Below are 26,145 nucleotides of genomic sequence, written 5' to 3'. Positions count from 1 at the left end.
ATCTTCCACCCTGGGTGGGGCACAGGAGGAGAAGGGGAAGACACCAAGCAAGATAACAAAAGTTTAAAACACTCACACTGAGCTTCTTTTCCACCACAACATAGAGCCAACCTAAGCAGTTCAAATCAGCAAGTCACAGTCCAAACGCTCAATCCTTACAAACAGAGCTCAGCCCTGGTGGGGAGATACTGGTGCCCGTCGCCCGCCCTACCATCCTATGGCTCAATCCTACGTGAGAAAACTGCATATTAGTGCGTTCCCAGGAAGCCACAGGTGTTTCCTGGTATTGGCTCCCAACCCCAGAAGCCCCCCTCCGCCAACTGTTGTACCCGGGGAAGGGGCTGGCAGAGTGATCCAGCTGCTCTGAAAAAGCTGGCCGTGTAGAAGTGCCAGAGGCTTCTGCCTGTCGCTACCACAGGGCTCCAGTTGGGAGCCAACCTTTTCAGACTGGTACTTAGAAAAATCAGGCCCCGCTCCAACAAATTAAACCCCGCACCTGCTCCTTTCAAGCACAACAGCTGGGCTGGGCAACCAGCCCTTGCTTCCAGTTCCAGCTTCCCTCACAGTTAGTATTTGAACTTCCTCCTGCAGCAGGTAAAAACCCTCCTGAGGAAAAGAGCAAAAGCAAAATGCCACGTCCTCTGAAAACGAGGGGGAGCCCGAGCTGAAATCTTTCATCTCTGGGGAACGACCTGCTTCCGCACCAAGTCACGCCGGGCCATCTTTGAGCTTTGGCTCCTGAGGTCTCTGCTCTCTCACACCTTCACCACGACCCAGCTCTGCCGCCCGCTGTGAGACCTCCACAACTGTCAGAGCTCTGAGGGCAGGGCACAGGGGAGACAGCCCGCCAATAAACTCAATCCAGAGGAAATACCAGTCCGAGGGGGGCTTCTAAACTCACAGCCGAGTCACTGCTGACAACACTATACAAACTGTTTCAGCGACAGCGGAGACGCCTGAAAGATTAGATCCTACACTCTTCCGATGTCCCAAGCATCAAATGTGAGCCCACAATGTTTAGAGGTCGTACAAGAATCGCAGGAACCTCCTAAGGCCGACTGGTCACGGTTGATGCTCCTTCAGCCAATGAGCCAGGGATCACCCCCTACCTACCCTGCTTCTACCCACCTAATTCCACACTTTGGGAAAAGGAACATTTTTCATCCTGCATTTAGTATCTAGGGTGACGCAAGCAGGTCAGTTGACCTGAGGCTGACATCAGGTGAGCGATGGAGCGTTCCCGCCCTCAGAATTGCCCGTGGTGTCCGACTCTGGGACAGGTGGAAAGTGTCATTAGCCAACGGGACCAGATTTTCCATTCCAGGACCTGCTTCGGAACCGAGCTTCTGAACTACGTCCCGGCAAGTCCCCACTTGACTGTGGCGCCAGGAGACACCCGAGGCTGTGTTACTCTCAGGTGCTGGAAAGAAGCGCTCCTCAACACCCCTGCCCCAAACGAAGGGATCTGGCACATAGATCGTCCTAGGCCTCTGGAGCGCAAAGGCTCTCACCCTAATGAGGCCAAATGTGCTGCACTCTCCCACGCCTGCCTTTCACTCCAGCTGTGGTTTATTACTTTTCGATGTTTTTTGAAGCAAGCGGAACCCCCGCCCCACCCCTCAATGACAAGAATCTCCATCACCAATGTCGCTATAAGAAAGTTAAACTCACAAGGTCGAGCTACAAGACTGTCTGCTCCTCCCTGGGCTCTTCAGATCCACATGATTTCCCCCTTCCCATAGTCTAGCTGCTCAAGAAGAGAAAGCTGGAGTGATGAAACGCGTCTGCTTTGGCCTGTCCCAGTTCACGGCATCCTGACTTAGGCCTTCATTAGGCTGGGTCGCGCACCTATGCTACGCCACCCCCGCTCCCCGCCAACCTCCCTCACCCTCTCCACACCCCCAGCCCCTCGCCCATTACCACCTCTCTAGCCGGAAGCGCTCCAGCCAGCCCGGCCAGGCAAGACTCGATTGGATGAATCACATGATTTTCGCTCTGTGTAGGTAGTTCTGCAACTGTCCTAACCCTAGAGGATGGGGAGAAGGGGAAAAAGTGAATTGATTCCAAATAAAAAGTGAACCTTGTGAAAACTCGAAAACAGAAACTGCAAGTGGAGTTCCCTAGTCTTTAGGTTAGAAGACAGGCTTCCAAATACTGCACCCTGCATATGATTTTGGCCCTTATTTTTCCTTGAAAGGGAAAGTGCTGCCTAAGGTGAACTATACATATACAAAGATCATTTTAATTAATTTATTTATTTCTTTACACATAACTGAAAGTGATGTTACAGTACATAAGTTATTTACAACTGTGCAGTAATGTGTTGCAAAATAAATTATCTAGAAGGCAGCAAAAGTACATTGTTAATGTATATAAAAACTGTACAGCATTTATGGGATACATTTTTTTTTTATATGAGTATTGGCTCTGTAGTGTTTCAAGTTATGTTCTCAGAAAGAGAAACGAAATGCCCAAGATTAAAGGAAAAATATATAAACCACATGGATCTGACTCCATTAAAAACACAATCGAAAAAGTCCCGGCTCTGGTTCGCTCCCTCGGTTCTGGCCGCGGAGAACCAGTCCCGGCTGCCGCGTGCCCAGAGACGTTCCCGCGGCCTCGACGTCGGCGGCGGGAAGCGGTGAACCCCTGACGCTCATGATTCGCGGGGAAAGAATCCTCGGACGTGTTGCCTGGAGACTTTACCTTTTATACCTCGAGATCTGTGTCTGCCAAGGCTGGACGCCTTCTGAAATTTTGAGTTACTCATGATGGAACGAGAAATTAAAAAACGCATTCCCTACTGCAACTCCTCTGAAATGAATCTGCAGTTAAATGGAAAACAGAGACCTGAAAATTGCCGTTTTCACAAATACAGAAACCACCATGATTGCGCCGTCCCTCCCCTGCTCAGCGGCAGCTCCTGCCGCCCGGAGGACGTGACCTCGGTCCCCGCCAGCCCCTCCGGGGGGGGATGTGGCGGGGGTGGGTTCGGGTCGGGGGGTCGGCACCGCTCCGCTGTCTGTTCGGACTCGCTCTGCGTGCACCCTGCTGCAGCAACTGCCTTCTAACAGAGATGCATTCCCCGCTTCTGCTACCTGACGCCTGCCATCAGTCCAGAAGTGACGGGTACGTTGGGAAGAAAGTGCAAATTTTCTCTTGTCTGTTTTTTTTTTTTTCTGTTTGTTTCTTTTGTTTTGTTTTTCTCCGGTTGGTAGATGCCTCCTCCTCCTCTGACCAGGGATTCATCAGCAAGCGTTAAGGATGAATGTGAACTCCACCGTCGGCCCAGGAGGGGTCCTGCCCTTGCCAGTCTTCAGAGAGAACGTCTCCCCGTCTGGTACCGTCATGCCGGCAAAAGCACAAAGTCATCGTTGACGTCAACCATTGGCACATAAAACGAGGGCACCTCGTTCACGCAGAGGGATTTGTGCCCGGCTGGGTCCAGCTCCTGCACCTTCAGCTGCCACTCCATCCTCTGCACCGCGTTCAAGGCCGCGGCTTCGTGTTGCTGTCGCATCAGCAGGCACGTCTGCAGCGGGAAACAAAACCGGGCAACCGCTCAGACGAGGGCCACAGAGCCCGAAGGTGGGCAACCGGAGTGCAGTCGGCCACTTCACCGGTTCCTTGCTCCCGAAGGACTTCGGGGTCAAGCGTCTCCAGGGAGCCTTCTGGAGAAGGCTAAAATTCAGGGGCGGAACCCCGACTCGATCCCTGACAGAGGAACGGCCTTGTCTGAGAAAAAGAAAGCAGCAGCACAGGCTAAGTGCTCGAAGAACCCGGGACGAAGACAAGAGCCGCAGAAGCTCCATCGTATATGGAGCAATTGGCTGCTCTACCCAGCCCCAAATGCCTGCTCTCGCTTTAAACCCCGCCCACATGCCATCAGTTTAGGAGCTAGCCTTTCGGTTGTTTCGCCCGGGCTGTTCCATTAAGAAACTTCCATCCAGAGGTTTTGGGAGTCATCATTCAACACCTGCTAGGTACTCTGGGGGAGGAAGAGAGAATTTCTGAAACTCCACATCGGAAGAAATAACGCCTGGACCAACGTGAGGCACTGGGAGTTCAGAGCCATTCTCTGCTTGGCCAAAGATCCCCGACTGCGCCCTTGGAAAAGTCTCGGGCGGTGCCAGACGCAAATCTGGGAGGAGGCTGGGTGGTCAGAGATTACACCCCCTCCTTCCCTGTCCCCCCACCGCCCCCTCTGCCCCGACCCCATCACTGGCCGAGACACCGGCCCAGCATGGCGGGCATCGGGGTGGGGCAAAGTGGTAACGGGGGAGTGGGCAAATGTTCGCTGCGATGGTTTTAGGGGCGGTAAGGCCCAGGAACACCAGTGGGGACTCACGCTCTAGGCCTAGGGCGTTTTTAGGGATCTGATGGACAGGTGCATTTGGGGGACGGGAGTGGGGAGGAGGGGGCGTTTAGACCCAACACCTTGGGTGCCCACACCCCTCTAGTACCTAGCCCCAAACCAGCGATACCTGCCCCAAATGAGGATAAAGCCTGCCACCTATCTACGAGTCAATGTACATGAGCAGGTGGCCCAGAAGTGCAAGGTCAAGCTACTTTATAAGCCTTTGCTGAGCACAGGGTGAACCTGGGTGAGCAGAGTTATGCAATCAGTGTGAACTGCTCCTGAAGGGTGTACCCACTGCACAAGTCTCCTGCTTCTCCGGCCCAAAGCACCACCTTGTTCGGGATGTGCACGCTGAAGGTGAAAAGAAAAATCTCTCCGTACCTGGCAAATCTACGCCCCACGACAATCCCTCCCGGAGAGGAAAAAGATCAAATTTGAGGTCCCTCGGAGACGGAAGAGGGAGACACGGCTGGTTGACAGGTGGCCAAGCTTTTGGACGTCACCCCTCCCCAACTCCAAACAGCTCACGTGTCATGCAGATATGGGTGACCTCACCCACCAGTGGCTTCTTTTGTCCTTGAAAATGCAAAGACTTTTAGCACCAGGTGGTTGAAGAAAAAGACTCTAACCTTCATCCTGTCGTATTTGTCGTCCACGTCTTGTAACCAGGAAATAAACTGACGAGCGTTGAAACGGTCTCGGACTGATTTATTTTCGTCTCCCTGCAGAAGGAACACCACAGAGGGAAGTTATCAAGTGATTAAACAGAACATTAGCAACATGCCTTGTGAGATGTGCTTCTTAGACAAGAATCCTTCATGAAAGAATCGATCGAATTTCAAGAGACCAAATCAGTCGATGGTATTTCTCGAGCGCTTACTGTGGGCAGAACGTGGTATTAAAGCATTTGGGAGACTACAATATGACCGAGTTGTCACACACTGGGATACACCATAAAATACAGCATCCTCCTACCCTCCCCTAGGCTTTTGGAATGTTTTATATCCTTATACAGGGCCTGGTTTCCCTTCTGCCGATTGATACCCACGGCCTCTTGGGGACTTCAGAGTTCTGGAACTCACGCCTGGTGTCACACGCCTGCTCAACAGACTCTCCCCCACTCTATCACTGGGAAGCAGGGGCGGCAAATCGCCAGCAGGCATTGAGGTCTGGGGGTAAACCTGGGGCGCAGAGGGGGCCGGAGCTGGAAGCAGAGCCGTGGAAAGCCACGGACCCTGGTCGTGGGACACGAATGAAAACTGGGTCTGGACAACTGCCTGAACTCCGGGTGACTCATGTTGGGTCTGGACCTTCCTGTTCGTAATTGCAGCTGCGGGGATGGGGCTCTTCCATTCCCATCACACCACCTTCGGCCATCTCTACCAACCTGTCCCGTGCCCGCAAGGTTGTGAGGTTGTAAGCTGCAGCAGCTAGAGCCCTCCGATTCCCTCCCCACCGGTCTGCCGAGTGAAACCACCAGAAACCCCTGCCGGCCTCCCGCTGGGCCATCGGGAGTCATTTCTACCGACCCTGTGGTACTGCTGTAGTAGCAATAGTATTTATTAAGCGCCTTCTGTGTGCAGGTCACGTACTAAATGCTGGGAGAGCATACACAGGTGGGAATTAGACATAGACCCTGTCCCTCGAGGGGCTCAAAACCTATGAATATAAGTGGGGAAGAGGAGTGGAGACAAGTGGGAGCTATGACATAACGCAATCAATGGTATTATTTGAGCATATACTGTGTGCAGAACACTAGTCAGTCAGACAGTCTTATTATTGAGCACTTACTGTGTGCAGAGCACTATACTAAGCACTTGAGAGAGTACAATGAAACAAACAGACACAGTCCCTGCCCACAGTGAGCTTATGGGCTAGAATCCACTAACCGCCTGTGGGAGTACAATACAGTTAGAGTAGGTAGACATGATGCCTGCCCACAAAGAGCTTACAGACTAGAGCTGGAGACAAAGTAAATTAGAGATGGACAGTGCTGTGGGAACGGAGGAGGGCTGCATAGCAAAGTGCTTAAGGGGAATAGGCCCCAAGTGCATAATGGAAGCAGAAGGGAGGTCACAGAAAAGGAACTGGGCCAGGAAAGGCCTCTTGGTCGAGATATGATTTGGGAAGGGCTTTGAAGGTAGGGAGAGTGATGGTTTGTTGGATGTGAGAGGGGAGGGAATTCCAGGCCAGAGGACTAGACAGACAAAATCAAGGTCTAGTGAGTAGATTGGTGTTAGAGGAACTAAGTGTGTGGGCTGGGCTGTAGTATGAAATCAGTGAGGGGGCTGACTGAGTGCTTTAAAGCCAATAGTAAAGAGTTTCTGTTTCCTGCAGAGGTGTGGAGTAACCACTGGAGGTTTCTGAAAAGAGGGCAGATGCTGATTGAGCATTTTTTAGGAAAAAAAAGATTCATGCAGCAGAGTGAAGTATGGAAATGAAACACACTGTACTCACATTAAGTGCTCAGTATAATGCTCTGCATAAAGTAAGCACTCAAAAAATACCACTGATTGATGGACTGCTCCTGCCCAGCTCAGGGGTTATGGGGGACTTAGTATTAATAATTATGGTTTTCGTTAGGCGCTTACTATGTGCCAGGCACTATACTAAGTGCTGGGGTAGATACAAGCAGATCAGGTTGGACACAATCCCTTGTCCCACATGGGGCTCATAGTCTCAACCCCCAATTTACAGATGAGGTAACTGAGGCACAAGAAATTAAATGACTTGATCAAGGTCTCATAGCAGACAAGTGGCGGAGCCAGGGTTAGAACCATGACCTTCTGAATCCCAGGCCTGTGCTCTCTCCACTACGCTAGCGTGCCTCCCCAAATTTTATACTTCTGGAAAGGCTTTGGTTATAACTGCTGGACTGTGGACAGCCCCAGAGCAGAGAGAAGCCGGAAAACTGCTCCTTCAGCTACAGTGTTCTGGGGCTCTTGGTCTTCTCATGTTGTTTTGTTTTTATATCTTCTCCTCTGTCTCCTCCTGCCTCCCACCTTCTAACAGTGTAAGTCCCTCAAGGCTCAGTTCTGGGTCCCCTTCTATACCTTCTACACCTCAGAGAACTCTGACTGAGAGAGTCAGAGACAGAGAGAGTGAGTGTGCATGTGTGTGCTCTTTCACGTGTCCAGATTAGGCTGAAGGGGAAAGGGAGACAGTGAATACAAAAATGGTTTCTAAGGGATAGAGAAGTGTTTTAAATTGTGGGCAACAACATACATTTCTGGTTCTGGGAGGCTTAACAAAAAGCACACTTCATGCTGACTACAGTTTTAATGGTAAACAAGAGTTTAGGAGGAAGATGGTCAGAAAACAATGGGAAGGAGACTTCGGAGGGGTGAGCTACCATCTACCTTCTGCCTCCCAAGCTCTGAGCAGCTGGCATGGTGCTTCTGTATCAGATACTGCATCAGTTCATTAACATTCTACAGGAAACTAATCTGTTCCCTGTCCACTGTTTCTGGTGAACACGGTAACAGAGATCTCTAAGCCCTGACAATCAGAACTCAACACCAAGCTAATGAACTGATACAGTGATTCTGCTACATTATGATACGTTAACCAATTCTGGGCTGTGTTAAGGCAGTATATACCCCAATGCCTCCACTGTGTTTATCCAAATTTCTTGATGGGAATAAACTGAGGGCTAAAATGGCCACACTGCCCACAGGGGTCAGTGCTGAAACAAAGGAAGATCTGTACCGACCTGATTCTCCAGAGGCATGTTATAAACTTCCGAGTCCAGCAGCATGGTGCAAGCACTAAAAGGCACCGCCTGGTTGGCAATTGTTCTCGCTGCCCGGCAATGAACTCTCAAGATCTCCTGCTCACATGAGACGATCAGCTTTTCCTGAGGGAAAAGAAGGGAAGATACATGAATTTTTCCCAATAAAGTCCTATTCTGAAGCCAAAATGAACCCCGCGGTTGCCTTTTCTTACCCGTTCTATGCTGTGCTGGAGCCGGAGTTTTCCCCTTACTGCTTCCTGCTGTTTAAACAGTTCTTTAAGTGGTTCTGCTAGGGATGGAGGAGGGGCGATCTAAAGACAGAAAAACAAACATTCAGCATTATAAGAAACCACATCTGTGGCCTTTCTGTTCCCTTACTAATGGATGGATGTAGGGCAGTTAGCCCCCACAATTCTCTTCCCAGCCCCAAGGAGTACTACTGCCTCCAAAGAGCTTCCCAACGTTTTACTTCTTCTGTAACCCTAGGGGTTTGTAGGGAAGATGGGCGGAGGCCATCGCTGTGATCTCCTCAGGTCTGCGGACATAGTCAACCGTAGCCTCGGCCAAAGAGGCTAGGTGATCTACCCGAGTTCTCACACCTAAGCCTAGGAACAGAGCAGCTGGCACAGAGCCCAAGTTCCCTGCCTCCCAGCCCCAGACACTTTCCACCAGACCACACTGCCTCTCAACCCTATTCAGATGGGGAATGGCTTTCCACTCCCAAAGATGGAACACTGGTTTGCCAGGCCAGCTCCCAGGAAGTTCCTGTCTTTCTGCAGGGGGAGAGCGATGGGGAATGAAGCAGGCTGGGCCTCTTCAGAGAACTGTTCATCTAACCTTGGCAAATTCTCTGTGTAGAACAACTGAAGAATTAGCCCACCTAGATCATTAGAAGGCAAACTGAAGAGACCAGGATGGGGCTATGGCAGCTAATGATGCATTTTATGGATGATTTACTTTCCCCAGCTTCATGATGACCCACAGGGTGGAAGATTTTAATATTAAAAATAAATAAGTATATTTTGCTTCTATGATCTAAGCTTTTAAAAATAATCCTATTGATCATGCTAAGTTCTCCCTTTGGTTCACATACAGCATAAAGAGTTTCAAAAGATATGCACATTTAATACGAAAAAAGCTAATGGCACGGTTTGGAGGTGGGGGTAGGGCCAGGAGGCAGAAGGGGGTGAGAAAAGGCGTGGCCTGAGGATGGGCCCCAGAGTTGAGGATTTGGGGGAGACAGATGAAAGAAACACTCCTTAACCAGGGGTTACAAAGGGTCAAACAGTTAAACACCCCAAGGGGGGGGGGGTTCTGGCCTATTATTCATTCATTTAATCGCATTTATTCCTTCTCAATCATATTTATTGTACGCTTACTGTGTGCAGAGCACTGTACTATGAGCTTAGGAGAGTACAATACAATAATAAATAGACACATTCCCTGCCCACAACGAGCTTACAGTCCAGAGTGGGGGAGACAGATATAAATAAATTACAGATATGTACATAAATGCTGTGGGGCTGGGAAAGGGGATGAACAACGGGAGCAAGTCAGGATGATGCAGAAGGGAGTGGGAGAAGAGGGGGCTTAGTCAGGGAAGGTCTCTTGGAGAAAATGTGCCTTTAAAAAGGCTTTGAAAGGGGGGAGAGTAATTGTCTGTTGGATTAGAGGAAGGAGGGCGTTCCAGGCCAGAGGCAGGTTGTGGGCGAGGGGTCGGCGGTAAGATAGAAGAGACTGAGGCACAGTGAGAACGATAATAATAATAATGGTACTTGTTAAGCGCTCACTACGTGACACACACTATTCTAAGTGCTGGGGAAGATACAAGGTAATTGGGTTGTCCCACGTGGGGCTCACAGTCAATCCCCATTTTACGGATGAGGTAACTGAGGCACAGAGAAGTGAAGTGACTTGCCCAAACTCACACAGTTGATAAGTGGCGGAGCTGGGATTAGAACCCATGACCTCTGACTCTCAAGCCCGTGCTCTTTCCACTAAGCCATGCTGCTTCTCTAGGAGCACAGTGTGCAGGCTGGTTTGTAATAGGAGAATAGCGAGGTGAGGTAGGACGGGGCAAGGTGATTAACTGCTTTAATGCCGATGGTGAGGAGTTTTTGTTGGATGTGGAGGTGGATAGGCAGCCACTGGAGTTTTCTGAGAAGTGGGGAAACATATCCTAAATGTTTGTGTAGAAAAACGATCCCAGCAGCAGAATGAAGTATGGACTGGAGTGGGGAGAGACAGGAGGCCGGGAGGTCAGCGAGGAGGCGGATGCAATAATCCAGGCAGGATGGGATGAGGGATTGTATTAACGTGGTAGCAGTTTGGGTGGAGAGGAAAGGATAGATTTTAGCGGCGTTGCGAAGGTGGGACCGACAGGATTTAGTGATGGATTGGCAGTGGGGCCTTGGCAGTGAGGCCAGGACACGAAAGAAGCCTGCCTGGGGGGGCCACAGACATTTAAGAAAAAAGACCTGGAGTTACAGGGTTGCCTCAAGCCAGGGACTAGGCTGGGTATTCAGGAAGGCTGATTCTTGGTGAAAGTTCCTGCTGGCCGCTCGCCTGTAGGACTGAGGTAAGGGTGGCAAGGCCCCTGCCCGGCCAGCAGAACTGCAGGATGCAGAAGGGGCAAATGTTTGCTTGGAAAAACAGCTTGTCTGGGGTGCAGCCTTCCACCTTGGTCCACTGGCTTAGAACAAACTGAGTCCAGGGGTGGCCCTGCCCACTGGAATCCAAAACTGCACGAAGCTCAGGGCCTCAAAGAGTCCAGCACTGGCCAAAAACAATACTCCCTGGGTTAATTTCTCTGGGGTAGCGAAAAAGAACCCTGAGCTACATCTTGAAAGTGGTCGGTTTCAGGATTTTGTTTTGGCTAAGACTCTTTCGCTATTGATAAGATAGCCCAAAATAGGCCGACAGGAGAAGCGCTTAGGAACGGTGAATATAAACAGAATATCTTGTTTCATAAGAAGTACTGGGAAATTCCATTACACCTGGTGCTTCCTCAGTATCTGTTCAGGCTAAGACTTTTGTTTTTGATAAGATAGCCCAAAATAAGCAGACGGGAAAAGTCCTTAGGAATGGAGAATATAACCAGAATGTCTTTTTTCGTAAAAAGTACTGGGAAATTCCATTACACCTGGTGCTTCCTCAGTATCTGCACACAGTAAGCACTCAATAAATACCACTGATGTTGCCTATACACAATCGTTTGGAATATAACCAAGCACTGTGGTCAAGTCTAAAATGAACAATTTTAAGGCAGGAACCCCAGGATTCCTGAATCACATTTTCACCCTCATATGTATGTAGGAATAACAGAGAGCCGATGCCAAACACCCTCTGGGCATTCAAGATATACCAGTTTTCAAAAAAACTATTTCAAGTATTTAAGAAATACCAGGTGGGTGGGTTGATGGAGAGTTGCGCTCTCACTTACTGTGAGCCTTAAACTCCACTTCCTTCACTTAGCGCACACTGTCTTTGTGTGTGTCTCTCTCCCCCGCCCCCTGCTTCCTGGTCCTCTCTCGCTCACCTTTCCTTGCCACAGTTAGATAGGTGAGGCAGTACCTTGCGACAAGCTCCATGCCTCTTCTTTGGGTCCTTCCTCTCACTCTGCCTTGACTCCTTGTCTTCAACCCTCCCAGACTCCTCTCTCTCTCTCGCTCTCTCTCTCTCTCATGACTCCTCCCAGTCAGGCCTGGCTTCGGGTGAAAGTGAGGGAGCCTGTTACCTCAGGGGGCACTGTTAAGTGGCTCCAAGTTGAAAACTTGAGAACGCCCGGCTTCTCTCGGCCCCCTAAGTTTCAAGTGCAGGTGTCTTCTCCCTCCCTCCCCAACCCCCAGAAGAACAGTCTAAGTACGGGGATTGGGCAGACTTGGGTGATATCGATACATTAAGCGCCCAACAGAAAGATGAAGCACCATGGGCATAGGAGTGGTCTCCCTTGAGCCACAGATGGCATTAACTTTTTCCCCCCATCCCGGGCAAATAAATGTCTCCAGTCAGTCCTTTCTAAACTCCTCTTGGACTTCTTTATGCACCCCTTCTGGACCTCTTCCGTATCTTCCCCTGCCTCCTCATCCCTAACATTCTTCTCAGCACACAAAGCCCATATGCTCCTGGCCGGGGCACGGAACCTAAACCCCATACAGGGTGAGCACTGAGGTGGTACCACCAGACTCTAAAGACCCAAAAAGTACCCAGGGATATCCAGAGGAAGCGTACAGGAGGGCGATGCCGACATGGTCCATACCGTTAACACAACAGTATCAGCATGGAAGCAGCAGCATCACCTTTCCCAAGACTATTAAAGAAACTCAGGCTCGCAAACAGCTGTATCCTGTCCAAAGTGCTTTTCCTCTTAGCTCTCAGGAAGCTCTGGCTGCAGGATCCACACCCAAGGGCGGGAAGACGACTTACCACTGGAATGTGAAGCTTGCTGAGGGGTTTGCCGTCCAGGAGATAAGAACCCGTGTAGGTGACGTATTCGGCGTAACACTGGGGAGCCTGGGGAGTGATGTAGCAGAGGATTTTCCTCTTTTCCTCAATTTTTTTCCTGATCTGAAGATATTCAAAGTAGGGGTTTGATCTGTCACTATGATAGGGCTCAATGTCCTCCAGTTTGATAGCATCCACAATGGCCGCCAGAGTCTGTTGGATCATTTCCCGTGTCTGCTGGGTGGATGTGTTGATCTGCTGCTGCAGCTGTTGGTTGGATCGCTGGAACCGGCGCTTGCGTGGGTGCTGGGCCTGGGAGTCGTCCTCCTCCGTGACTCGTCCCTTGGCTCGGGTGGCCGGGGTGGAAACTGGTGGAAATTCTTTTTCCGAAGGGGGTGTGTTTTGCTTGTGCTGATTGGCCAGCATCTGGGCTCGGTTCCTTGTGATTCGCTGAGGGATCTCTTCGATTTTGGGGGGTTTTGGAGCTTCTGCTACTGGTTTGGGTGCTGGTTCAATAGTTTCTGGCTGGGCGTTCCCTTGGGGTGTTTCCATTTGCGGGGAAAAGGCTTGGTTGACCCCGCTCCCTATCGTACCGTCTTGGGAGGCAGAACCCTCCATGACGGTTGCTTGGGTCAGATTATTCTGCGCACAGTTGTCCCCCGCACAGTTTGACGTGAGTGATTCTTCCGCGTTTGCTTCCATCTCTTTGTTAACCGGTTGAGCAAGGTCAGCCGAGGCTGCTTGCTGGAAAGATTGCGATTCCAATTCCTCTGATGCTTTTTCTTCTGGTACACCTGACGCTTCTGCCGGGGCTTCCGGAGAAACGGCTTCTGCCTTTGGCTCTTCGGGTTGGGGCTCCGGTTCCACAGACAACGGAGTTAGCGACTGAGAGGGTGCCAATTCCTCCTGCTCGTCGGCAGCCAGTATAGATATACTCCCGTTGGCGATCCTGGGATTTCCTGCGTTAACACTCTCCAGGGTGGCGGCCGGACTGTCCTCCATAGGCTCGGTTTCGGCCATTTCGGCCTCGGGAACGTCCTTAGTTTGGAGCGGAAGCTCCGGTAACGAGAAAGGACCCAGATCCAGGTCATCTTCCGGATTGGTAAACGGATCGGGCCAGCTTACCGGCTCCTCCTGGTTCATGGCAGCAATATTATTGGCCTCCATATAATTATTTTCCAGAGGACCTAAGGCCTCAACCTGAGGTTCAGCTGGGATGCCAGGAGGTTCTGGAGGCATTTCGGCTGTTTCTTCAGGGAGAGGCTTACAGTTGTTGAAGAATGTGTCTAGTCTGGTAGGGGATATGTAAGGAGCTTGCTCTTCTGTGGGGGCCATTTCTCCTGGAATAGCTTCTTCAGGATTTTCTTTTACTTCATCAAGCCCCGGCTCAGACGCGGCCAGTGGGTACGGAATTGGAGAAACTGGGTACGGAGAATCCGTAGAAATAAACGCCACGGGGGCAGGATGCATGGGGTCCGGAGGGCCAAAGGGTTTAGGGGACTCTGAAAATCTCTGGGGGGATTTGATAAGCAGGTCTGACCCCACGGGCCAGGTTACAGGGTTTTCAGGGAGAGGCTGTTCTGTGTTTCTAGGAGGGTTTGTCCAGTCAATATTATTCGGTTCTGAAATGCCGGAATTAAAAGAGCTTTCCTCGATTGGTGGCAGAAAACTAGGCTCGGGTGGCATGATGGAAGCCGTTGCCTGCTGATCCTCGGTGGAGTCCAAAGGGAGGCCCAAGTCCGGGGGAAGAGCACTTTCTATGGAAGGGGCCAAGAGCTCATCTCTGTGAGAAGGGGAAGATTTTGCTTGTAAACCAGAGAAGACGCTCTCGGGGGAACGGACCACATTTCCCATAGCCCCTGACGCACAATGTAAGGCTTCCACTTTAGGCGACGGGATGCCATAGTCCGGAGAATAGTATCCAGGAGACAAACAGGGAAATTTTTCTGCTGGAACAGATGGCAAAGGAACCTTTTCCTCCATTAAATGCTGCACTGGAGAGTCGTAATCTGTTGTGGCAGGAACACTCTGCTGCCTGAAAAACTTGTCCCCCACACTGAATTCTTCTTCAGGCGTCCTTCTGATATCAGCTGAGATGGATCGATACAGATTGGTGGAGATGGCCCTGGTGGGAGTTTGACTTGGGTTCTCAGGAAGCCCCCCTGCAGCATTGGCATATCTGTCAAAAAAGGATGGTGAACATGCATTCATGGACATGGTTGACACGGGCATAGAGTGTTGAGAGTCAGCGCAGTCAAAGAGGTCCGTGTAATCTTCGTTGCTGCATGATGGAGTTCTGGGAGTCTGCATCACTTCCTCGTAACTCGGACAAGATACCACAGACGCTGGGGTGGGGACGCCCGTTGGCCGGTTCTGATCAGGTCTCGGAGAGGCCGGCAAGATTTCTTTCATGTGCGGCCCCGCTAACCAGTCTCTGGACTCCGTGCTGGCAATGGGATGTACCTTATTTTCGGCTGTCGATACCGGAGTCAACGGACCCAGCTCCTTAAACTTTTTGTCCTTAAGTTGGGAGTCCAGCACAGGTGGCTTTTTAGAAGGCAAATCGAGGCTCCTCTTCCTCAGATCCTCAGAAGCCTTGTTCTTGTCTTTTAATTTAGGGTCTCCAGATTTGTGCCTCAGCTTTTCCATTTGCTTCATTCTCTCTTTGTGTCGCTTGTGGCGCTCTTCAATTTCTAAGTCTTTCTGGCACAGCATTCTCTCAAAGCTGGTCATCATCAGATCCCCATCTCCCAAGAGTTTTTCTCTAGGCCGACTGTCTTTCTTGCCGGCTTCTTTAGAGAGGGGCAACTTATCGTTGCCATTACTTATCTTTAATGAGTCGCTTTTCTCTTGATTTTCCTTGAATTTCTCCTTTAACTTGGTTTCACTGAGTTTGACGCTTTCCTCCTTTGACTTATCTTTAAAAAAGTTCACTTGAGGGCTGTCCTTCTCTTTCATCACAGACTTCTGTTCATCTTTGTGATGCTTAAAGAATCCATCTACATGTTTCTCTCTGTGTTTGTCCTTTTCATCCTTCCATTTCTCCCTGTGTTTGTCTCTCTTCTTCTTCTCTTTAACTGTAAGGGCGCTTGAGGCATACACCTTGTCCTTTTCTGACTTCTTGGAAAGCTCTCTCTCGGAATCATTTTTATCTTTCTTTTCAGTTGGAAAAAATTCGACGCTTTTGTCTAATTCGTCTTCCGCTTCGGCTTTCAGGTTATAAGGAATACCAAAGCCTTCACCGTCTAAGGAGAAATCCTTTTCAGATTGCGTGGGGTCTTTTCTGTTGCTGGTGTCTTTAAAATCATCTGTTTTCTCTTTTTTCTCTGTTTTCTCCTTCTTGGCTTTCTCTCTTTCGTGACTTTTCTTCGATGACGAGGAGGAGTGCCTGTGTCTTTCTTTCTCCTTCAATTTGTCTTGCAAGCAGGGAAAAGGAAGCGCATCCTTGAATTTTTCTTCAGAGGCATCCGTCAGAGACAGGTTAGAAGACTCGAAGAGGTTAGTGAGACCTGGATCCTGTCCCCTGTCTGTGAAGCTGTCGGAGGAGATCTCACTTATCTTGTCATTGGAATCATCTCTGTAGTCATTGAGGGCTTCCTCTTCTAATTTTTCCAAGAGACTTTTCTCTATCTCTCCTCCTTTAGAAGACTTTCTCTCTTTGGAATGCTCTTTTTCTGGCTTTTCTTTATGCTTGCTTTTCACCTTGTCCTCAGTGGAGTGCTTCTTTTCAACCTTCTCTGGGACTTTTTGTTTATTTTTCTTTTCTTGGGTCGAATCTACCGAGGTCCTATCTTTCCGGTCTTTATATTTTTCGGCAGAATCCTTTTCCTTCTTCTCTTTATGCTTCTCAAAGGAGCTTTTCTCTTTCTTCTCCTTCCCACCCTCCGTTGACCCTTTCTCTTTTTTCTTCTCTTTGGATTCTTTGTCTTTTTGCTTCTCTCCTAAGTGTTGCTTATCAGAAGAGTACTTTCGGTGTTTGTCTGCGGGATAATGTTCTTTTTCTAGAAGGATATCATCTTTTTCTTGCACACTGTCCACTACTCTCTGCATTTCGCCACCAACAGGCTCTGTGATTTTGAACCCGCTGGTGTTGCAATCATCTTTGTCATCTTCGCTTTCATCTGTAAATATGTCTGCAATATACCAGCTTTTTTCTTTGCCCTTTTTTTCATCTCTTTTTTCCGAGAATTCCTCTGATAGGGTCCCAGAGAAATTTTTCTCTTTCTTTTCTTTAATTTGATCAAGTGATGACTTCCTATCTTTGTCTTTGTTATGCAGATCCTTGTATTTGTCCTTAGTATCTTTTTTCTCCTTAAAACCCTTATCCAATTCTTTGTCCTTCTGATTTTTATCAAGGCTGGATTTTTCATTTTTTTCTTTGTCAGTTTCTTTGGATTTCTCCTTATATTTCTCTGGTTTCAGTTTCTCTTTCTTGTCCTTCTCAGAGGCATCTTTCTTCTCCTTCTCTTTTCCTGAATGGTGCCTTTCCCAACTCTCCAAATTTTTTCCACCAAATTCAGAGTCTGATTTGTCTTTGAAGAAATTTTCACACCCATATTCTTTCAGCTCATCCCGGTAGGGCTCCTCTTGCTTAATTTTGACATCTTTCCTATCCTTGGAGCTCTCAAAGGAATCCTTTCTCTCTTTACAGGAATCGCCCAGGTCTTTTTCTTTCCTATCTTTAACTCCTTCGGAAGAATCCTTCCTCTTCTTGTCTTTCTCAGAAAGATAACTGGAAATGCCTTTATGTTTTTCAATGGGGTCTTTCTTCTTGTCGGAGTTTTTGTCCAGATAGTCTCTTTCTTTCTTTTTCAAGAAAGGGTCTTTGTCATTACGTTTTTCATTGTAGTCTCTCTTTTCTTTACTTTTATTATCCCGTTTCTTGTCTTTAGTCTCTTCTTTCACTGTTTCCAAGATCAGTTTGGCCACCGTCTCATTTTTGATTTCCCGGTACTCCGTCACAGGAGAATCCCAGCTATCCTCGCCTTTGAAATCAAAGGATGAATCAGATAAGTCGGAAAACCACCTCTCCTGCTGGTCATCAGAAAGGCTGAACTTTGTGTCTTCATTTTCCAGAAACTGACTTTTGTTACTGAAGTCATCAAAACCAGATTCTTCCCGGTAAACTTTTTCTTTTTTAAATTTTTCTCTCTCTTCTTTGAACGTCTTCTCCTTCTCCAACTTGGAGATTTTCTCCTCTTTGAGATCATTTTTCTTCTCGGATTTTGACTGCTTGTCTTTTGACTTTTTCTTTCTTTCTTCCTTATGTATTCTAAGCTTTTCCTCTTTTGGAGACTTCTCCTTTGTTGGTTTTTCCTTTTCTGCTTTACTGGATCGGTCTTTTTCCTCTCGGAAAGATTTACTGATGTCTTTACTTCCCTCTTTGACTCGCTTTGATGATTTCTCGTCTTTGGAGACTTTTATTGTGTCATCTTTGAACAGCCACTCTTTTTCTTCAGATTTAACTTTGAGCAGCTTGTCATCTTTCTTGAAATGCTCCCTCTCATGCTTTAATACTTTCAATTTACTTTCAATTGGACTTTCACTCTCTAAAATTAAGGCCTTATCGGACTTTTGCTTCGAGTCGTCATATTCAAAAGAAAAGCTTTTAATTATTTTAATATCTTGAGCAATTGAACACTGTCCTTTCTCCTTGTTCTTGTGTTTATGTTTGGTTTTATGCTTTTTAACCACTTTCCCCTCCTTATCCAGCTTTGGAATTGCCCCATCCACATTGGAATGGAACGAATTCTTCTTTTCCGAGGCGGTGCTGTGCGGGTTAGTTTTCTTTTTGTGCTCCTGCTTCTTTCTTACAGGCTTTAAAGATTCCAAACTGGAATCCTCAGATGTATAATCTGACTCGCTTGTCAGTCTCGTCCTTGTGGAGTCCGATAAGGAACTAACATCTGACCAAGCTGGAGAAGAAATGGTTTTCCAATGATCCGTCCTCCAGTGCTTGGAGTGCTGTTCTGTGAGATTAAGGTTAGGGTTATGCTTCTGTGACGTTAAACTCCCGTGAGAAGAGGTGGAAGAGGCAGAGAGAGAACTGAATAAAGAAGAGTCCTTCAGCACTAAAGTAGAGTCCTTGACACAGCTAGAGCTTTGAACAGAGTCTCTGTCATCCTCATCGCTCTCCAAGTTTTCACTCTCCGAGTCTGAGGAACAAAACTTATCATTTTTTTTGCCAAACCGAACCTCTTTGCCCTTCACCTCTTTCTTTCTTTTCTTTTTGACTTTACTTTTCTCTTTCTGTTGCTTGGTACTGGGCGGCTCTCGGGTCTTGTTGCCGGGCAATAACGAATGAGTCGAGAGCCTTAGCTTCTCTCCAGTTCCCACAGTGACGCTCGTATCCTCTTCATCCGAGGTGTCGGACAGAATGCGATGGGCGGCTTTCTTTGGTGCAATTGTGTTATTTTTAGTATATGTCTTTACTTCCATCTTGGGTATAGAAATAAAACTATTGGCTTTAGCTTCTTTTCTGTAGTCTTTTTTCAACAAATGCTTGTCGTCAACAGGAGGAACTCTGTCTTGTTCATCATCCTCATCGAATTCATATTCATCTTTCACGGGGGTAACCGTTTTTGGTGGCTCTTGATTTTTGGCCTTGTGCTTTAGGCCTTTTTCAAACTCAGAGTCCGTGTTATTGCCATCAACAGAACTTGAAGGTGCAAATGACGGGGCATCTTCTTCCTCGGAACTCTCTGCCAAAGAGAGAGGGCACATTAATGCTCTACAGTAGAAGGTTAGGGACAGGGACACACACACACACACACACACACACACACCCGCCCTATATCTGATTTTCAATGGGGAATACTGATCCAACTTGAAAGACTAAAGAAAATAATTTCACCCAAGAAGGTGCCAAGTTCTCACCACTACCGCCTTGCTTAAAAATTATTAGAGCATGTTTGAAATGTTCCACAGACCAAAATCAGTTTAGATGAAGTAAAAGCATTCCACTTTCAGCACAGAAAATATGCAGACATACAGGGCAAAAATGGCAAACACCACACCTAAGGCCATTACAGGGCAAAAGTGTAAAATAGAAATTATAGTAATACTAATAATAGTAAAATGTGGTATTAGTTCCCCCATGGGACACACATTCTAAAAGGGAGGAAAAATGGGTATTTAATCCTGATTTTACAGGTAAAGGAACTGAGGCACAGAGAAGTCCCACAGCGAGGCAAGTGGCAGAGCTGGGATTAGGACAAGTCTCCTGATTTCCAGTCCTATGCTCTTTCCGCTAGGCCACGCTGCCTCTCAATATACAACAGACCAACTTCTTACCTGTGGAGCTCTCTTCGCTAGAAGTATAGGTGCCTTTCCCCAAGAGGAGATTCACCATTGTTGGGGAATTGGCCACTTTTAAGGGGGTCTCTCCCTTCCTATTACTTTGATGAGGATTCCCTCCATACCGCAACAACAGCTTCACCACCTAGGAAAGAAAATGATTATTAAAACCTCAAAAGAAATCCCATTTATTTATAGTATTTGTTAAGTGCTTACTATGTATCAAACACAGTTCTAAATGCTGGGGTAGTTACAGGTCCCTCGCTCTGGTAGAGGGGAGAATTTTGTGGAGAAGTCTGAAAGACAGAAGGTCTGTGTCTAAGTTTGTGCCCGTGAAAATTCAGCTGCCCACTCTCCCTTCCAATAGGAAAGAAAATGGCCACTGGGGAAAGAGGGGGAAAAACGCAGGGAGCCTGGCTCCCCCTGGAAGGAGAGGTGCTCTTGTTTAGAAAATTCCCCTTCCAAATTGTGAGGAGGAATTCGTTTTACAAACACGATGCCAACTCCGACCTTGTAGTGCCCATTGTTTGCTGCGTCGTGCAGAGGCGTGTCGTCATCCAAGCCCTTCGTGTTGACTTCGGCGCCGGCAGCGAGCAATTGCTTGGCGACGTCATAGTAACCTCGATTACAGGCCTCATGCAACGCTGTCCAGCCTGCAGGAAGACATATACCCTTGTGTGTTACATGCCCCTTAATGAAAACAGCTCAACCCTGTCATGTGTTGAAGTTCAGCTGATGGTCGGTTGACAATCTGCCTGAAGCTAGTTCTTGAATTGCTGCTGTCCTGAATTGGAGCTGAATGACCAGCATACTGAGGGAACAGACTTCTGCTTGCCCTGGACCTGGTAATTATTCCTAGATTTTCTTTAGTGGAGCAATGATTCAGAGGAGCAACCCGCTTTTCTCTATGATTTACAATTAGGCCAACAGACCAGGGATCAAAAGGTTTTGAAGAACATACCGGGAAACCCACGGCCACTACTTTGAGATTCTGCCCAATTCATTTTATCCTCTTGGGTGGGATTAGAAAAATCATTCAAACTTTCTTTCACTTTTGAGAGAAACAAAGCCAACCAAGTAAGGTCAGGGATCCAAAGGTGAACTGTAGAACTAGCAGCGACCCAGAACAAGTCAGAACTGTGATTAGAAGTGAACGGCATGAGAAAATGCATTTTAAAATACCATTCTCAAAAACTAAATCAGTATTTAGAAAAAAGAAAAATGAGAAGACTGGTTATTTAGAAATACATCTATTTCCATTACATCACTTCTCTTAAAACACCGACTGATTAATTTCCAACACAGTGGCCTCTGTAACTTTGCATATCCAAGGTGCCTCTACAAAAGAAAGAACACTAATTTTCAATTCCTGAGGGGAAAAAAATCTTGAATGGGATGAATAAAATGAAAAGGAAACCCCCAAATTTCCTCTTCCCTATTTTAACCAATGTTAAGTGTTTACTGTCTCCTACTGTAATTATTGGATTTTCAGGAACATGCCTGCCAGGAGAGGAGGACCGACCCTCACCACACTGTCAACAGCAGCCCGAGAAGGCTCTTGGCAGACAGTAGAGGGGCAGTCATCGTCAACAGCTGCTCATGCCTGGCTACCGGGCCCAGTACTTTCAAAGCCTGCATTGTCAAGAGCGCAACCCAGGCAGCAGAGTCAGCCTGCAGAGTCGGCGTACAGTGGGGGGGAAGCATGTTGACCTTCCTCTCCCAGCTTTCTGACAGGATGCTATACTGCTCATGAAAGGCTGGGAGGAAGGGATTCCTGCTTAATGCCGCAATCTGTTCAAAATTCCATTTGTTTTTCACCTGAGAAAAACACCTCAAATACAAGACCGGGAGAAAAATGTTTTCTGAATATCAAGAAACACAAAATCTTTCTTTTTCAGATAGCATGACAGTATCTTTTATTTTTTGTTATTTCCTTCCTCTCCTTTATTTCCTTTATTCAGCCAGCCCAGAACTGCATTCCCCTGCCTTACTTGTCCCTTCCTCCTCTCCTTCCGATACTGTTCCCGCTGCCCCCTCCCGTCCCCGCCCCGGGCCCAACCTCGGCCAAGAGTAATTACATTTCTTTGGATTGAAAGGGGAAGCCTATCCCTAGTGGTGAAGAAAGCCCATATATATTTCCTGGGCTGCTACACTCTCTCCCCCTCCCTCTGAAGAAAGATGAGAGTCAAGTGCCTGGGGCAAGTTATGTCTGTCTTTTCTCAGATGAGTTTGCCAGAAGAGACACACAGGTATTAGGTAAGAAAGGGCTATCTCGCTGGGACTTTTCACCCATTCCCAAATTCTCTCCCAGTTTTTCTAACTCCTCCACCGTTCCACCCCTAGAAGCTTGTGACTGGAGGGAACGGCAGGTTAGGAGCAGCAGCTCTAGTAAGACAGAGCACGGGGAGGTGATGCGGATCACCACCCACTGGGAGATGGACAGTGGAAGAAAACTGGCCTAGCCAGGTGTCTCACCTCCCCTCCACTACTCCCTTTTAAGCCCTGATGGGGAAAGACCATCATGAATACACTGTGATATTGCTAAATCCAAGTCTGAAAAACGATCACACTTTTTTACGCAGGTAAATGCAGTACTTGCGGCTAATGCAAGCTTTAACCTAACATTGGGGTTTCCCTTCCTCTCCCTCAAATTTTCCTCCTTCTTAGGATAGCTGGAATTTTCCTGCTGTTTTCCCTCCAGGGCTTACAGAAGTTTGTGGTGGGAATCCAGAAAATCATACTCAATTGGGAGGGCCAGGCAATTAAATCTTGCCAATGAAAACATCACCTGCTGGGATTCCTAATTTCGGGCTACTCGTCCCATTAGACATTAGGTACTCTTTTTGGCCTCTGTCCCTTACTGAAACAGAACAAGTTCCTATAACTTCACCTTCTGGAAAAAGCAAGGTCAGACATGGGGTGGGGGTGGGTGGGGTGTGTTTACCTGCAAAATCTTTCACGTTGACATCCGCTCCCTCATTGATCAGTTCCTTGATGCGCCGTGCATCTCCTCTGATGGCAGCCCTATGCAGTCGAGTTTCTCCACGCTCATTTCTCTTATTTACTTTATCTTTGGTTTTCGAGGCAGAGTTAGGAGTTCCCTTCTGACAAACCGTAGACTGAGAGGGATGCTTTGGTGTTGTATCTACTGCTTACGGGACAGAAACACAATGAAGAGCTTTAACAGCCTTTCGGGAGGAAATGACACCCACAGAGGGAGCTGTTGGCAGCATTTGACTCCAGCGAGAAAGAGCTGGTCACAAGGCATGAAGACCCACCTAAGCCTCTAAGCAGATGTGCAGTCAGATGCCTGTGTAGACACAATGTGTGTGTTTAAAGCACAGAGCGGAAATGATCATTAGTTTGCACTTTGATGTTAGAAGAGAACTGCAGCCTAAAAACCACACTGAGAAACAAAATCAACCCTACATTGTTTTCTAATTGGAGGCAGGGCAAGAAAGCACCTCTTTTGCTTCTTAAGAGGCTTGCCACAAAAAGGAAGTATCCTGTATACGCGGACTGCATAATATAATGCTCAGAGGGCAGTATGATCATTTCCCAAGACACGTGTTACACAGTTTCCGTTCCTCTGGACAATCCCATCAGAAACACCCGGATTACGAAGAGAATAGAACCAGCAAGGCTGACTCGATCAGTAAACGAGCCTGCCGTACAAAGCTGTGGCATAATGATATTAATAATAATTGTGGTATTTGTTAGTTGCTTGCTCTCCGTCAAGCACTGTATTAATAAGCATTGGAATAAAGATAATCAGGCCGGTCAAGGCGCCTAGGTCTCATGGGGCCAAGAAAACATAGAACAAATCTCAGTATAGCGAGCAGACAAGTCAACAGCCTGCAAGAATACATTTAGAGTCTGCACAATGATACTCCCGACACTTAAAATCCCAACGACAAGCGGGTGAGCTCACCTGGGCTATTTGCAGATTCCTCGGCTGTCATCTGCATGAGAAGGGCAACTTGTTGACGCTCCGAGAGGGGATAGCCTGCTCTAATTCCCGACAGCCCCATTCCAAACAGCAAGCCGGGCTTTCTTGTGGCTGGCTCCTTCTTAATCCTCTTCCGCTCAGGACCCTGTTTTTCTGTGGGGTAACAGAAAGGGAAAAGAAAGGGAGGGGAAAATTTCATGCCATGGGAATCTTCAAAACTGAAATTCAGTTAATTTTTCTGGGAAGAACTAATAGCAGCACCTTTCATTCACTCTGACAGCTTAAAGAGCAAAAAGAAAGGTCATTGAATGGAAAAAAAAAAATAAAATCAGAAGCACTTATGCTACCCAACAATGAGTCTCTTGGCATTAATTCTGAAACACGGTAATTTAAATGCCTTGTAATCAGCCATTCAATTCAGTGTTAAGGTTTCCACTCCATCAGACGTTCACCCCACTGTACCTTGGCGGTGAAGCACACAGGGAACACAGCTCATTCATTCTCATAGACTCTGTGAACTCTGTGAACCTCCTAGCCCAGAAATGCAGTGAAGTAGCGGGGAGCCTTATCGCTGAATTTCTTTGGTCAGGTTCTAGCAGTTTAAAAACATTTTGTAAACACATACTCTACAGACACTTACATTCTCTCTTCCCCCTCCCCCTTAAACAATACAGATATAAAAGGGGGGGAAAAAGTAAAGATAAATCAAGGCCAACTTGTCAGTACTGTACCTTTCTTCTTGCTTCTAGGAACCTCCATTTCATGCCATGGTGCTTCGAGGAGTGTACCAGCCTTGTAGTACCACAACATGGACTGAACTGGAGGCATCTAAAAGCATCAACACAAAGCACTAACAAGATACAATGTAACAGCTCTGAAATGTTTCCATCTCATTCTCTTTAGAATAAGTAAATCCTCGACTTCATATCTGAACCGTTACAAAATATCCTGTCAATCCATAGCGATCCAAAAAATAAAAAAATAACCACCAAAACCCCAAAAAGCCCAGCAATTGCCTGTGTAGACATTTTCTTCCTACCGGTCTCATCCCCAATGTCTGGCTGCCTGGTGCTCGTCACCAAAATGGCCAAAACATCTGGGAGGAAACCAGTCAGAAAGGAACCTAGACTCCTCCCTCTGGATCTTCTGCCATCTGTCCCAGTTTATGCTTCATTAACCCCGTCCATGCTTCCTCCTTTTCTACAACTGTTGACTTCTTGGGGCAAACATCAGTCCTTGGGGCCCCAGGGCAGACAAATGGCAGTAATGTTTTCCAGCTTTGACATTTTTGCCACATTATTATTTTTTTATTTTTTAGCCCCACGAGTTTGGTCACTTTACAGACAAGACTCTGAACTTTCTCAAGCACCTGCTCCTTGGCTATTTGAGAGCACTGACTGCTTTTCCAACAGTGTTTTGAATGTGCCGTGAAATTATCTTGCTTCCATTCATTCAACTGCATTTATTCACTCAATTGTATTTATTGAGTGCTTACTGTGTGCACAGCACTGTATTAAGAGCTTAGTATTTAGTATCAGTATGTTTGTATTTCTTTACCAAAGGGCCAGTAACTGAGTCAGGACTCACTTTCCTCCTCAGGCGTTTCAGACCAAATGATCAAATCCTTGTCTATATCAATGTCTCAGAAAATGACAGAGTTTGGTAAGGGAAAACCCGGTCTGCTGCTTACAGGAAGCAAATTTCCACTTACACAGCTTTGCAAACTCTCTTCAAAAGTAATTAAATCATTGCATAAAAGGCCCAGCCAATTTTAATACCATTAACTACAGATAACTCTATAAAAGTTTTGCTCTTTAGGTTCTCTCGTTATGATCCCTTCAAAGTTTTTGGGCTCTTGCATATATGGCCTTAATTGTTACTTACTCTCCTAAAAAGCTACTTCTGCTTGTAAAGCTTTACCAACGACCAGAGCTGCAGGCACCCTGAGCTGGTTAGGGTGTTTTGTTTTGTTTTTGAGAATGTTTATATATAGAAGGTGCCTATCTAGGCACATGAGCTGGCAAAATACATGTAAATCTATCTTCTTTCATAACCACTTGGCAATCCTCCCCACACAGGTCAGGGCAAAAAGCCTGGTGGGAAAGGCTGAACGTCAACAAGATCAGATTCTCTCTGACCAAGAAGGCAAGTCAACTTAAAAAAAGAGGGTCCTTTAGAGAAATGACCCGACATTCAGCCCTCTAGAAGTAAAACAAAAGGACCCTCGGCAGGAGCACCCCAACCTCCTCTCATCTGCAATAGGCTGAGCAGCCGGAGAAGCCAGGACGTACATCGTGTCTGCTCTCGACCAGTCAAGGGCCGGGGTACTTATTGCTAATGCTATGGTCCAACACATGGAAGATT

General features: G+C 47.4%; 1 protein-coding gene and 1 long non-coding RNA gene across 5 annotated transcripts in view; one reads left to right on the top strand and one right to left on the bottom strand.

Moving 5' to 3' along the window:
• Positions 1-2,236: 2,236 nt before the first annotated feature.
• ANKRD11 (ankyrin repeat domain 11) overlaps positions 2,237-26,145 on the bottom strand; it is a 301,832-nt gene continuing 277,923 nt past the window's right edge. For 3 of the 4 annotated variants that reach the window (XM_029074876.2, XM_001512676.6, XM_029074877.1), the window contains 9 exons: positions 23,764-23,934; positions 22,777-22,980; positions 20,343-20,485; positions 19,830-19,977; positions 12,519-19,237; positions 8,306-8,404; positions 8,073-8,216; positions 4,990-5,082; positions 2,237-3,532 (listed from right to left, as the gene is read on the bottom strand). In XM_029074876.2, coding sequence (XP_028930709.1) covers positions 3,347-3,532; positions 4,990-5,082; positions 8,073-8,216; positions 8,306-8,404; positions 12,519-19,237; positions 19,830-19,977; positions 20,343-20,485; positions 22,777-22,980; positions 23,764-23,934 — 7,907 coding nt within the window. In that variant the 3' untranslated portion in view covers positions 2,237-3,346. Of the gene's footprint in view, positions 3,533-4,989; positions 5,083-8,072; positions 8,217-8,305; positions 8,405-12,518; positions 19,238-19,829; positions 19,978-20,342; positions 20,486-22,776; positions 22,981-23,763; positions 23,935-24,512; positions 24,610-26,145 lie in introns of all 4 variants that reach the window. The other variant, XM_007672654.3, reaches the window with a different exon arrangement.
• On the top strand, positions 20,485-21,729 carry LOC114815036. The gene is made up of 2 exons (XR_003762829.2): positions 20,485-20,677; positions 21,325-21,729. It is a non-coding gene; the product is annotated as an uncharacterized LOC114815036 (long non-coding RNA).

This window comes from Ornithorhynchus anatinus, chromosome 11 (genome assembly GCF_004115215.2).
Source record: "Ornithorhynchus anatinus isolate Pmale09 chromosome 11, mOrnAna1.pri.v4, whole genome shotgun sequence".
Lineage (NCBI taxonomy): Eukaryota > Metazoa > Chordata > Mammalia > Monotremata > Ornithorhynchidae > Ornithorhynchus > Ornithorhynchus anatinus.
The sequence above is the reverse complement of the archived record's forward strand: the minus strand, read 5'-3'. Positions and strand labels throughout refer to the sequence as shown.